Genomic DNA, 13,553 nt, shown 5'->3' on the forward strand with positions numbered 1-13,553 from the left:
TCTCCCCCGGAGTGTCTTGTCTTTGTTCTGTCTTGTGTTTCCGTGCTTCTGGGTCTCGGTTGCCCCCGGCTGAGCTCTGTCCTGTGGTTGCTCTCCAGACGCATTGTGATTTCCAGCCAGTGTTCCTGTCCCATCTCCCATCCGGGGGGGCGGGTGCCACAGCTGGGATGCTGGGGTGGGGACAGAAAGTGACCGCACGGAGCACAGGGCCAGGAGGGAGGGGGCGCCCGCCGTGGTGCACACAGAGCCTGGGTGGGGGGCTGGGGCGGCGGCCCGATGTGCCCGTCCCCCCGGCCAGCTCCCTCTTCCCGGAGCCCTCCCCGCCCCAGGGCGGCCATGTTGGAAGGAAGCTCAAGCAGGCGCCCGCCCTCCCAGAGCAACCGAAAAGCCGGCGTTTGAGGCATGGCCAGAGTGGGCGTTGCGAGTTCTCTTTCCAAAGGGCAGCACGTCCAAGAAAATTCTGGGAAGTGGTCGATGTAAAACCGGGGAGGGGAAAGGGGGCGACAGCCCTGGCGCCCTGAACAGCAGCTGTTGGGATGGTCGGATGCGTCCTGGCTGGGCACGGATAAGGAACTGCCCGTCGGGAAGTGCAGCCAGCCTGATGGACCTTGGAAAAAAATACTTGGCCGGTTTTCAGGCCCTGGCGTTCTGTGCCGCCTGCGCCCCAGCGAAACTGGCTTGCTCCCCCATCCCCTCCCAGGCTCAGGGCCCCGGCCACAGATGTCCTTTGTCCAGCAGTACAGCGCGGTCACTTTCTGAAAGCCTGAGTATCAGAGCTGTGGAATTCTCGAGAAAACACAAGGGACCTTGGACGTAGCTTCTCCCCACCCCCATCCCTCTCTGCCTCCCTGCCTCTCTCTTTCTCTCTCTCTCTTTCATGTCTCTCTCTCTCACTCTTGCAAACCTTCTGGGATGCACGCCTCCATCTTCCACCCTCCTCCCCCAAGGAAAAAGCAAGCCCCGGAGAGCCCACTCCAACCCCCACGTTAAAAATCCATCTAGATTTCTAAACCCCAGTCCCCGGCCCCGCATAGGGGATAGTCTGATGGTGGAGGGCAGCCCGCTTTGGATCTCCTTTTTCTTCCCCTCTTGTCCCTCACCTGTCTTCTCTAAATTCCCTGGGTCCGAGGCCAAATTGGGAAGACGACTTTAGGGGCACAGAGAGAGAATCGACTTCTGCCTCTTTACTAACCCAGTATTAGAGCTGCCAGGCCCCAAAAGATGGGAGCAAGCCAGCCCCATCACCAAGGCCATGTCCTGGTGAACTGGGGCCGAGGGACAGCTGGGCCTCTGAAGGCCACTTGAGCTTTTGGGGCAGCACGGCCTAGTGGTAAGAGCATAAGCTCTGGGCTCCAGTAGACCGGGTTCAAATCCTGCCGCAGCGCCCCCATACCGGCTGTGCTGCCTCAGGCCAGTGGCTCGAATGCAGTCCCCGTTGCCTCCTCTGAGCCCCAGAAGTCGTGGCTTTCTGCTCAACGGAAATTGAGAGGATTCCGCTGAGCAAATACGTAGCAGGTGCCCCGTGCCGCGCATGGCGCGTAAGAAGTCGCTAGCGAGGTTGGTGGAGGGCAGAGAATTAAAAAAAAAAAAAAGCAGATGATCTGGGCAAATTGCTTCCCTTCTTTGGGGGCCTCGAGTTCCCCAGCACGTGCCTTACAGAGCCACTGTTCAAATAAGGTGACATTTGGCAAACTGCCGTGATACGGGCTGAATCACAGGAGCTGATTCACTCGCTCAGATGCCGTTTTTCGCTCGTGCTTTTCGGAACACGTCCTGTGATCTCGTTTCCTCCTGGCTCAGCCCCATGCCCGTGAGATCAGGGGCCCCAGCTCCCCAGAGCCCCAGCTCTCATCTTCTCCCTGCCGCTAACCCCCCCAGGAATTTCAGTAGTCAGAGGAGCCCATAAAGAGCCAGCACCGCCCTAAGCTACCCTTGCAGATAAGTACCAGCCCGCCAGGAAAGGTGGGCCAGTTGTCTTGCTCTACCCTGGAATTTACAAGTGTTGACATTGTTGCCAGAGCAGCCAGCCTGGGGAGTTAATTTCAAAGAATCCCCACCGTCACCCGAACTTTTCTTTCCATGCAGCTTCTGGCTTCTGCAGACTGAGTGGTTCAGAAGGGGTGGGATATTGCAGCTTGCCCTTCTCCTAAAATTCATGCCCGGGATCCCAAGGGCCAGCATCAAAACCAAGCCCTTTTTTTTTTTTTTAAGGCAGCAGGGAGCTCCACGCCCAGAACTCCTCCCCTCCACCCCCATGGGGCAGATACAGGGAGCCTCTTGACAAGGCGATCATAGTTTACACTCTCCTGGCTGGTTTCCCCCCCCTCTGTGAAATCGTAAGCCTCTCAGGCACGGACTAGTGGCCGAAGAAGGTGTCACCGCCACTCGGGCTGGCCAAGCAGCGTGGCTAAGCCACGGGGGCACAAGGACCCAGTTACAGGGCGACACCCCACCCGAGCCCGTGGGAAGAAATCCGAGCAAACGGGTGACACAGGGAGACCCTTGCCCCGTCCAGGAGCACAGGGGCCTCTTCGGGGTTTCAGGGGAGGCCAGGAGGGGCTGGAATTATCAAGACCCCGAACGCAGAGCTAGGAAATCGGGCCTCGACGCCCGGCGCCCACGGCAGAAAGTTCTAGATGGCCTGTTTTCCAAGTCCTCAGGACTCCTCGGTCACGACCCGTCCCTGGCGGGGGAACTTGTTCCCATAAATCCGTGACGTGGGGTTTCAGGGAACGCATTCCTTTATTTTTTTTAATCAAGTGCCCCCCCCCCCCACCTAGCCAAACCCTGCAACTGCTAACTGTAAACTCCCGGAAACCTCTCCTGGGAGCCCGAGGACGCCTTCCACTGGGGGGGGTGGCGAGCTCTCCAGTCCCTGCTGACCACAGCTGGCCTTGCTCCCCCTTCCCCCCCCCCAAGGCCCCTGGCTCACCCCTGGTGGGAGACCAGCCCCCAGCCCCCCTCCTCATTCCACCCTCACCCTCGGTGGGGGGAGCAGGCCCCAGGACGGGGGCTCTCCATCGGGGCACGGCGGAAGGGGGGGAACACTGAGCTCTGGCTGCTTCTCGCCTGCTGCCTGCCTCTGCATCGCTCTTCTCTGTTTGGGGGGGCGGGGGGCGCGGGGGAGATATTAGATTACACCTCGTCGTTGGGAAGGCGCCCACGTCTCCGGCGGCCGCGGCGAGGGTGGGGGGACGGGGGGGGGGAGCAGAGGACGGTTGCTTGGCAGGACGCCGTGCCATTTTCTGCCAGAACCAAAAATGAAAACCCAGGGGCGAGGGGGTGGGGGGTACCCCCCCCCCCGCAAAAAAAAAAAAATAGTCGACACGCAGTGTCTAGAATCCAGCCACACACGTCCGGCTCGAAAACTGCCGACGATCCGCCGTGGCCGCCGGCCAGCCCGCGAGCCCGGGGCCCCAGCCACGTCCCTCCGGGCCCTGCATGCCAGCCCGATGGCGGAGGGACCTGGCCATGTGGGAGGGGGGAGGCAGGGGGGCGGGGGTGGGGCCCAGTGGGCCGGCAGAGGGGGGCAGGGGCAGAGGGGAGAGGCGCAAGGCGGGCCGCAGAGGGCTCCCCGAGACGGGGCTCTGGAGTTCGGCTGCGGACCCCCGACTCTTCTCCCGACAGGTGTAATCTAAGCTAAACTGGCCCCCCCCCCCGGAGGCTGCGCAACTTCTTGGCATCTCTTTGCCCGCCCACCCCATCCACACCCTCATTTTGGAGTTCGGAGGAGCCAGGAGAGCGGCCCCTCCCCCCCCCAAAATGGCCTTCCGCGCCCCCCCCCCCCCCTGTCCTCCCCTCCCTCCCCCCCCTCCTCGGAGCTGTGGCTTGCTGAATCGTTGAGATGTTTGACACTTTGTCGGGTACCCCCACCTTAGCGCTTCAACCAGATCACCTCACTTTTGAGTTTCCCCCGCCTCTCCCACTCCTCCCCCTGCCCCTTGCCGTCTTCCCCCACCCCCACCCCGTTTCAGTTTTTTGGGGTTTTTTCTTTTTCAGTTTTCTGCCTGGGGGGGGTCGTCTCCCCCGCCCCCCCGTTGCTTTGAAGGTTTTTTGAGTTGTTTTTCCATGTGAATCGGGGTTTGAAGCGCCCACCCCTCCACCCCCCCGACCCCCCTCACCCATGCGGGTCCCCCCCCTCGCTGGGGGCCCCCCCCCCGCCACGGCCCCCCGGCTACTCGGTGACGAGAAGAGCTGGAACAAGAGCCAGCGGGAGGAGGCCGAGGACCAAGGCTGGTGCGTGGCCCCCTTAAAATCCGCCTGGAGCCTCCGTTCAGGTCGGTAATTGGGGGCGGGGGTCCCCCGGGGCCCCGCGCCCACCAGACTCTCTAACCCGCACCTCAAGCTTGCAGCCGGGGCGGGTGGAAAGACGCTGCGGGTGGGGCGAGCCGGGCAGAGAACGGCACCAGCCACCGCCCGTCCCAGCCGGGAGGAGGTGAGGTGGGGTGAGCCTCCCCAAATGAGCGGCAAACCAGCCCCCTCCCCAGAGACCACCCTTAGAAACCAGTGAGGCGGGGGCAGAGGGCCAAGGGACGACGTTTCTTAGGGGCCAGAACAAGCCTTCCCAGCTCATCAGCAGGCCCATTTAACTGATGGCTGCTGGCCGTGGCTGGGATGGTGGGCGATGAAATGACAGTTGTGGATAAATGCCCTCCCTCGTTGGGCCGCTTTCATTTCATTAACAACCCTGGACGGCAAGTGTTATATACTCAACACGCGTGCCTTGTGTCTGCTTCTAAGGAAAAGTTAGGGGAGATGTTTAAGATCAGATCGGGTGGGAACGGGGTCTTTTGGGAGCACATCTGTTCTTCCCAGAAGGGAAAAATTAAATTCCCATATAACCTTTAGCTCCTAAGGAGAGATTTTAATTCCCTTCGAAGTTCCAGCAATCCCTTGGTAGAGACTGAGCCCTTAACTGATGGCTCCTGACCATTTATTGTGATGGCTGCTGGATATTAGTCCTTTGGTGGTTACTGAACCAGCTGATGGAGACGTGTATAGGTGATGAGTTACCTTTGCCATCTTCTGGGTCCCCAGAGGGGGAGAACACACAAGTTTTTGAAAGAGCCAGCTGCCGAAAAAAGAACTTGGCCATCCTTGTGACCTTCTCCCCCGCCCAAGGCCCCCTTTTTGCTGTGGTGAGAAAAGGCAGACCTGGCGTTAAGCTCGGGCCCCTGCCTTCCTTTGTGACTTCCGGCAAGTCCTGTCCCTTCCCTGAGCGCCCCCTGCAGATCGGTTGCAGGGACCTTTCATTTATCCGCGTTGAGAAGGATGGAACGAAACACGGGTACCCTGGAAGTCCTTCCTGTGTCCCCTCCCTATTGTAACTCGCTCCCCAAACTCCCTTACAGTAGAGACGCGCTTGGCTCTTCCGACACACTGGAGGCTGGAAGGAAACTTAAGGCCATGCCCTTCTCAGCACATCACCCATTTCATAGATGGGCCAACCTGGGTTCCGGGGGGACACCAAGGCCACGGGGCCCCTTCAGCCACATTGACTGTGCCACCCCTTGACCGGAGGCGTCTGCCACGCCAGGGCCAGGACTCCCAGAACGCGAGCCGAGCGGCTCCAAGCCAGGGGCACGGGGTGGGCCCAAGAAGGACGCAGCCGAGAGGCTCTCCCTAGACGGGGGCTCGTGGGTTTGCCCCAGAGGTTCTCCGTCCACGAGGACCTGCCCGTGGCCGCCTCCAACACCTCCTGGGTGCCGGGTGGCGCTTCATGCCCTGCAGTCTGCCCTGGTGGCATCTCCCTGGGGAAGCCACAGCCCCCACCCCCCACGCCCTTTCAGACCCCGATTTTCAGCCCCATTCCCATTCCATTTTTTGTTCTTCCTGCTTCAGGGTTTTTCGTTTTGTGTTGGAGGGGTTTTGGTTTGGTTTGGTTTGGTTTTCCGTTTGTCGGTTCTGAATTTTATTTTTCTTTTCTGGGCTTGCTTTTTTTTCTTTTTTTCATTGGTCCTTCCTGGTTCTGTTTTGAGCGTCGATGCCCGTTTTCTGTCCTCGATCACTTAGTGCCATGCTGCCCCTGCCCCCCCCACGTCATGTTTTCCATTTCCATGGCAACCTCGCAGTCGCCGTGCCACCCCCGCCCCCCCGCGCCTCGCTGTGGATGCCCGCGGCTGGCCTGGCCCGCAGCGGCCGGCTGGACCCCGTTCTCCTCGACCCCCCGCCACCACCCCTGCCAGAGAGCCCCCCCTATCTCAAGCCCCCCGCCCACCCCTCCATCCTGCTGCATGGCCCCTCTGTGCCCCCCACCCGCCACCCCCGCCCAGCGTGCTTCCCCTCCCCCCATCCCATCCCTAGCGGGACTCCGGACTTTTCGTGGGGCTCCGTTTTCCGAAGGGCTGCCTGCCCCCCCCCCCGACCCTCCCCAGTCCCCACCCCCCACAAGAGTCCCCCTGCTTCTGGCATCCAGCCGAGACCCAGGGGGCAGGGGTCTCCAGCAGGCACCGAGGCTAGCAGGGTGGAAATTGGGGCTCTCCTCCAATAGGGTTGGCCAGACCCCCAAATCACCCCCCTTGGACTGGCCCCCTCCCCTAATACCATAGGCAAATCTGGGGCACGCGGGCACAGCGAAAGACTCTCCCCTCCGTCTTGCCCAGCCCCCCCACCCCCCAGCTCGGGACCACCCACGTGGCTCCTTGAGTCCCTCAGCTCTTACCCAGAGAGGACCCCCTTTTCGGCCCGCAGGCTTTTCCGGGCTGTCCCCCAGTCCTCCCCAGCACCCCTGGGTGTCCCCCCACCACCCTTGCTCCCTGCCCCACGCCCCCCCCCCCCCGACTTCTGAAAATGGAGCCCCCCGAAACGCGTCCCGCGCCTTCGGGGGACCGAAGCCGCACCCGCTTTCCCCGCTGAGAAACTCACAGAACATACCCCCCCTTTCCCCAGCGTTCAAGTTCATTCCCCCCCCCCCCGTTGTTTTTGGATTATTATTGATTCTTCTTCCAAACATCCTATTTATTATTCTGCCAGGGCTGTGATGTGAAAATGTGACACGTCACATTGGGTCACATCGGCTGGAATTAACATGCAGCATTGGAAGTGGGCCCCCCTTTCTTTTTCTCTGTCCCTCTCCGTCTGCTTTGGTTTTTTTGAATCGCTCTCTGCTCCTCTGTGTCCTCTCTCTCGCACCCACATGGTGGCCCCGAGACGAGGCGTCCCTTTGGCATCCCACCCCCCTCTCTCCCTCCTTTGGCCTGTCGCTCACTCTCATTCTCTCTTTCTCTCTCTCTCTCTCCATCTGTTTTGCATGGTGTTTGTGACTCGGAGAGCTGCATTTATCGATGGAAACTTGTCAGATCCGACAGAAGCTTTTAGAAGGGTTTCTACACCCCCAAAAAAAACCCCACAAAAATTTCATTAGTGTTTCTCATCTTTTTCCTCGAGGGCCCCGGGGGAAGTCGGGGGGCCACGGGGACGACCGCTGAGAGGGGACTGGGTCAGGGGGCCGGGTTTCCAGAGCCCCGTCCACCTCCTGGGTCCAACTCTCATCACCATAGAAACAGGGAAGAGTGGAAGCCAGACCCTTCCAGAACCGCCCCCCCCGCCCGGCTTCCGGAACCTTCCGCAACCTTCCGGAAGTGGCTGCCCCCCACTCCGGAGCGGGTGGGCGTTAGGGGGGGTGGGCGCCACCTTAAAGCCACGTCCGTCACCAAAGATGAGAAACGGCTGATAAATTTTTGTGTCCGTCCCTGTGCTGGGACCAGCCCGTCTGGTCTCCAGCCCCTGTTGCTATGAAATAATGCTTCATGTTTCTCTATTATATATCGGTATCTCTCTCTCTCTTGTTTGTGAAGTACCTTCCTTTGAAGTTTTGGTTTCTTTGCGTTGGCCTTTGGTTTCTTAATTTGGTTCTGTTCCGTTCCGTTTTTCTTTTTGTTTGGAAAAAAAAAAAAAAAAAGAAAATCACCCGGGGAGAAGGAAACAGCCCTGTTTAAATGGTTTTCCACTTTTTTTTTTTCCTTTTTTCCTTCTTTCTCTCTCTCCTCCTGCTTGTCTTTCTTTTCTCCCCCCCCCCCCCGCCCCGTGCATCTCCCCCCTCCACGCCTCCCCCGGCCGCCCCGCGCCTCCCCAGTGCGCCGCGTAGCCCCGCGGTTCTCCATCCTGCCCACGAGCCACGAGATCATGCCAGGTGGAAACGTGAACATCACCTGCGTGGCCGTGGGCTCGCCCATGCCCTACGTCAAGTGGATGCAGGGGGCCGAGGACCTGACGCCCGAGGACGACATGCCCGTGGGCCGGAACGTGCTGGAGCTCACCGACGTCAAGGACTCGGCCAACTACACGTGCGTGGCCATGTCCAGCCTGGGTGTCATCGAGGCCGTGGCCCAGATCACGGTGAAATGTGAGCGGGGGGGGGGGGCACCCCCGGCTCCGGGCGGGAGGCCCCGGCCCGTACCAAAGTACAGACCTATTGGGGAGCAGTAGGGGACGTGGAGACACAGCTCAGGTTCAAGTGATGGTCCCACCTCCGGGGAAAGGTAAATCAGCCAACGTTTCCCAGGCAAGGCATTGCCCCCAGTTGGGAAAATCAAAGTTGAACGGGCGTGAGTCAGACAAAGCGGACAGGGAGCAGTGTTCTAGCCAGAGGAATAGCACATGCAAAGGCTCAGAGGAGAACAAGAGGACAGAGGGGCCTCCCAGGGGGGTGGCGAGATTCAGACTCTTCTCGTGCTTCCAAGCAGGGCCTCAATCCGGCCCTCCGCTTGTGGTTGTAAATAAAGTTTTATTGGCACCCGGCCACGGCCGTCAGTTTATGTCTTGTCTACGACTGCTCTTGCGCTGCGGCGGCAGAGCCACTGCTGAGACCGTCTCGCTGCAAAGCTGAAAGTATTTACCGCCTGGCCCCTTCCGAGGAATGCTGGCCACTGCCCGCTTTTGAGCTGTATAAAGTGTCCGAGGCAGCGGGCTCTGGGGCCTGAGGTCCTGGGACAAGTGGGAGGAAAGTCACAATTCTCAGGTGGGGTCTCTGTGGCCCGGCCGTGCCTAAAATGAGAATAAGCATGAAAACCAGCCGATCTCAGGGCTCGGGGCTGGGGAGGGTGCTCCCAGCCAGGTTGGTGAGAAAGGCCTGAAGGAATGGCGCTCGAGAGGGCGCCAGCCACGTGGCTGTCCAGGAGAGGAGCGTTCTGCTTCCGTGGAACAGCAGATGTGAGGTGGGAGCATACCTGAGGCCTGTGCAGCCGGGAAGGAGGGAGCCATAGAGAACTCTAGACCAGGAGCAGCCAACATTTCCGTAAAAGCGTAACTCTTTTCCTTAGTGAATATTTTCGGCTTGATGGGCCATCTAACACCTCTCACCAGGACTTTGCTCCTGGTGTCAGAGCGCAAAAGCTGCCGCCTCCGATAAGCGAGCTTGGCTGCTTGCCAATAAAACTTTATTTACAAAGACAGGCGTCAGCCCGGGGGCCGTAGCTTGGTGACCCCTTGCTCCAGATGACAGGGTAGGGGTCATTATGTCCATGATCGCCACTGAGGGTATAAGGCTCAGAGAGGGCAGTAGTGTGACCAAAGGCCACACAGTCCTTGGGGCCCGCCCCCAGCGCGGCCAGCCTATGACCCGCCTCCTGCCCACAGCTCTCCCCAAAGCCCCCGGGACCCCCGTGGTGACCGAGAACACCGCCACCAGCATCACCATCACCTGGGACTCCGGCAACCCCGACCCCGTGTCCTACTACGTCATCGAGTACAAATCCAAGAGCCAGGACGGGCCCTACCAGATCAAGGAGGACATCACCACGACGCGCTACAGCATCGGCGGCCTGAGCCCCAACTCCGAGTACGAGATCTGGGTGTCGGCCGTCAACTCCATCGGCCAGGGGCCCCCGAGCGAGTCCGTGGTCACCCGCACCGGCGAGCAGGCCCCAGCCAGCGCGCCGCGTAACGTGCAGGCCCGGATGCTGAGCTCCACCACCATGATCATCCAGTGGGAGGAGCCGGTGGAGCCCAACGGGCTGATCCGCGGCTACCGCGTCTATTACACCATGGAGCCCGAGCACCCCGTCGGCAACTGGCAGAAGCACAACGTGGACGACAGCCTGCTCACGACCGTGGGCAGCCTCCTGGAGGACGAGACCTACACCGTGCGCGTGCTGGCCTTCACCTCGGTGGGCGACGGGCCCCTCTCGGACCCCATCCAGGTCAAGACGCAGCAGGGAGGTGAGAGCCGGGGCGGCGGGACCGTCCCTCGCCCCGCGAGCCGCGCGGCCGTTTGATGCGTCCTGCCCTGAAAGAATCTCCGTGCGGGCGTTTGAGAGCAGGGAGTTGTCCCACAAGACCCGAAACCCCGACTCCCCTTGAAAAGTCAGGTTCGGCGACCCCTCGGGGCTGCGGCGATCGGGCGTCCCATCAGATCGCGTTCGAGTAAAGGGTGCAGTTCCTTGCCTGACCCCCGACGGCGTTTGCGTTTGAGCACGCCAGCCTGTCGCCTCTAGTGGAGACACCAGGCGGTTGCTTAGAAATAATAAGCGATAGAGTACACGGCACTAAGGCGGAGGGCCGGCTTCCCACACAGCTCAGGCCGCGGGATGCGCAGCAGCATTTCGGCGCTCTGGGCTTCTGGTCCTCGCGAAATCTAAAATCCAGAGAGGCTCAGGCGCCCTCCTGAGCGGAGGGATGGGGTGATCAGAACGCCGGGGTTGCTGAGCCCACACAGGACGGAGGTTCGTGTTTTAAAACACCGTCCCGCCAGTTTCACCACGGCTTAATTTGGAAGGTGGAGGGACGCTGGCGTGGTTTGACATAGGGATTAAAAGAATTTTTTCCCCCACTGGGAGAACTGAGGGTGGGGAGATTGGGGTGGACAACCGATGATGCAGGGCGATAGTGTGAACCCAGGAAAACGAGCAGTGGGAGAACATTCTGGAAGCATCTGGAAGCATCCGGATGCCAGGCGTCCTTCCAGGGCAGGGCTGAGCGCCACGCTCCGCGTGTGTCTTTTAGGGGGAACGAGGGCATCCTGGGGTGGGAAGCCCCGTCTCCCCTCATTCCTGCCCCTGTCCCCCCACCCGCAGTGCCCGGCCAGCCCATGAACTTCCGTGCTGAGGCCAAGTCGGAGACGAGCATCGGGCTGTCGTGGAGCCCCCCGCGGCAGGAGAGCATCATCAAGTACGAGCTCCTGTTCCGGGAGGGCGACCACGGCCGAGAGGTACTGGGTGGGGGCGAGGGGGAGGCGGGGGGGGGGGGGGAGGGGGGGCGAGGGGGGAGGGGGCCCGGGGGGACAGGAAGGAGGCGGGGCGGCGCGCGGGGCGTCCCTCATGCTCCCCCCCTTCTCTCCCCCCCACTGTCCCCCTCCCCGCTCTGTCCTGCTCGCTGACTGCCCCCTGGCCTGCGTCCTGCCGTGTTCCGTGTCCCCGTCTCTCCTTCCCCCCCCCCCCGCGCCCTGTGCTCCCTGCTGGTTCTCTCTCCCCTTCCTCACGGCTCCTCCTGCCTCCCTCTGTCTTGCCATCTGTTCTCCGTCTCTCTGTCTCTCTGTCCCTCTCTGTCACTCTGTCCCTTTCTTTGCCCTTCCATCCCTCCGTTCCTCTGTCCCTGTTCCTCTGTCCCTCGGTCCCTCTCTCTGTCCCTCCGTTCCTCTGTCCCACTCTCTGTCCCTCTGTCCCTCAATCCACTCTCTCTCCATCCCTCCATCCTCTATCCCTCTGTCCATCTGTCTGTTACTGTCCCTTTCTGTTCCTCCATCCCGCTCTTTCTCTGTCCCTCCGTCTCTCTGTCGCTTCATCCCTCCATCCCACTCTCTCTCTGTTCCTCTGTCCCTGTCCCTCTGTCTCTCCATCCTTCTGTCTCTCTGTCCATCTGTCACTGTCCCTTTCTGTCCCTCCATCCCTTTGTCCCTCCATCCCCCCGTCTCTCTGTTCTTTTGTTCCTTTGTCCCTCCGTCCATCTGTCACTGTCCCTTTCTCCATCCCTCTGTCCCTCCATCCCTCTGTCCCTCCTTCCCTCTGTCCAATCCTCTCCCCCTCCCTCCATCCTCTGTCCCTCTGTCCCTCCGTCCCTCCATCCTCCGTCCCTCCATCCTCCGTCCCTCTGTCCCTCTGTCCCTCCATCCTCTGTCCCTCCGTCCCTCCGTTCCTCTATCCTCCGTCCCTCCATCTCTCTGTCCTTCCTTCCCTCTGTCCTGCCCTCTCCCCCTCCCTCCATCCCTCCCTGCCCCCCGCCCGCCCCCAGGTGGGGCGGACCTTCGACCCGACCACGGCCTTCGTGGTGGACGAGCTCAAGCCGCACACGGAGTACGCCTTCCGCCTGGCGGCGCGCTCCCCGCAGGGCCTGGGCGCCTACACGCCCGTGGTGCGGCAGCGCACGCTGCAGTCCAGTAGGTGTCTCGCCGGGCCGCGCTGCCCGCGGGGGGGACGCGCCGGCCTCAGCCCGGCTCCCGCACGGGCCGCCGGGGCGCGGCCTACCGCTGGGGCAGGGGGGCGCCGCGGACGCCCCTGCCGCGCCTCGGTTTCCCCACCAGCGCCCGGGGGGTTCCCACGGGGGCCGGCGACCCGGCCAGAGCCTCGGGGACAAGGAAGCAGCCGGTGCCCCCCTGGTTGGGGAGAGGCGGCCGGGCACCCCCCACCCCCTGCACCCTACGCGCTCCCCCACCCCGGGCCTGGGGGCGGCTGGGCAGCCACGCGGCACCCACGTCCTGGTGACTCGGGCGGGGCGCGGTGAAGCTGGAAACCGAGCCCGCCCCCTGTCGTTCGAGAGTGCGAGCCAAGGACACCAAACAGACCCTCCCCGCGTCCCACACGGCCCCCTGGGGCTCTCGGGACGCCACGGCAGGGCCTGGGCCACGTGGGGGCCGAGCCGACTCCGGGGTGGGCGGGCTGCGGCGGCGCAGGCGCCAGTGGGCGTTCGGGCCCCAGATTCGGCTTCGGGATCTCCGGGGGTCCAGCCCCGCTCACCCAGCTTCCCTGCTGCAGGCAATTCGGCCCGCCCACGTGGCCCCCGGGCCACGCCGTGGCTCCCCACCGCACCCCCCCCCCAAAGCGGCCGAACCCGGCCCGCCCCCACGGCCGTGGCCTCGGCACTCGGGGCCCGAGCAGGCCCCTTCCGTCCCCCTCCCACAGCCCCCCACCCCACCGCCTCCCGCCCGCTCGGCCGAGCCCGACGTGGCCTCTCAATGGCGGCCTACGTCGCCCCCTCATGATTTCTCCTTCCGCCACCTACCCCCGCCGTCGCCCCCTTCTCGGTCTCGGCGGCGCATCCGCCCTGCGTTGTCTCCAAAGCGGCTCCGGCTTCGAGGCCGCCGAGCCCCCCCCCGCCCCGGGCGCGGCACAGAGAGCGAAAGGGTCAGTGAGGGCCACGTCAACGCGGGCCGGGCCTCCGCCGCGGCTCGCCCCCCCATCCCTCCCCTCCCCCCCGCTACCCCTGCCCCCCTTCCCCCCCCCCCCGCCCCCAGCCACGCGCTCGCCGGCTCCGGGGTATCCGGGCGTGTCTGTGAGTGAGAGGAAGTCAGTGAGGGTGGCCCGTGGCTCGGGAGGCCACGTGAGGGACCGGCAGAGGTGCCGCCAAGGTGAGTACACGCTGGTCTCGAGCAGGCGCACAAAGACGGCCCACCCGGCGTGCCC

General features: G+C 62.5%; 1 protein-coding gene across 9 annotated transcripts in view; it reads left to right on the top strand.

Moving 5' to 3' along the window:
* PTPRS (protein tyrosine phosphatase receptor type S) overlaps window positions 1-13,553 on the top strand; it is a 97,363-nt gene that overhangs the window by 52,938 nt on the left and 30,872 nt on the right. For all 9 annotated transcript variants that reach the window (XM_058282023.2, XM_058282026.2, XM_058282024.2 and 6 more), the window contains exons 7-10: window positions 8,075-8,344; window positions 9,577-10,158; window positions 11,013-11,146; window positions 12,166-12,310. In XM_058282023.2, coding sequence (XP_058138006.1) covers window positions 8,075-8,344; window positions 9,577-10,158; window positions 11,013-11,146; window positions 12,166-12,310 — 1,131 coding nt within the window. The remainder of the gene's footprint in view (window positions 1-8,074; window positions 8,345-9,576; window positions 10,159-11,012; window positions 11,147-12,165; window positions 12,311-13,553) is intronic.

The sequence above is a fragment of the Dasypus novemcinctus genome, chromosome 19 (genome assembly GCF_030445035.2).
Source record: "Dasypus novemcinctus isolate mDasNov1 chromosome 19, mDasNov1.1.hap2, whole genome shotgun sequence".
Classification (NCBI taxonomy): domain Eukaryota; kingdom Metazoa; phylum Chordata; class Mammalia; order Cingulata; family Dasypodidae; genus Dasypus; species Dasypus novemcinctus.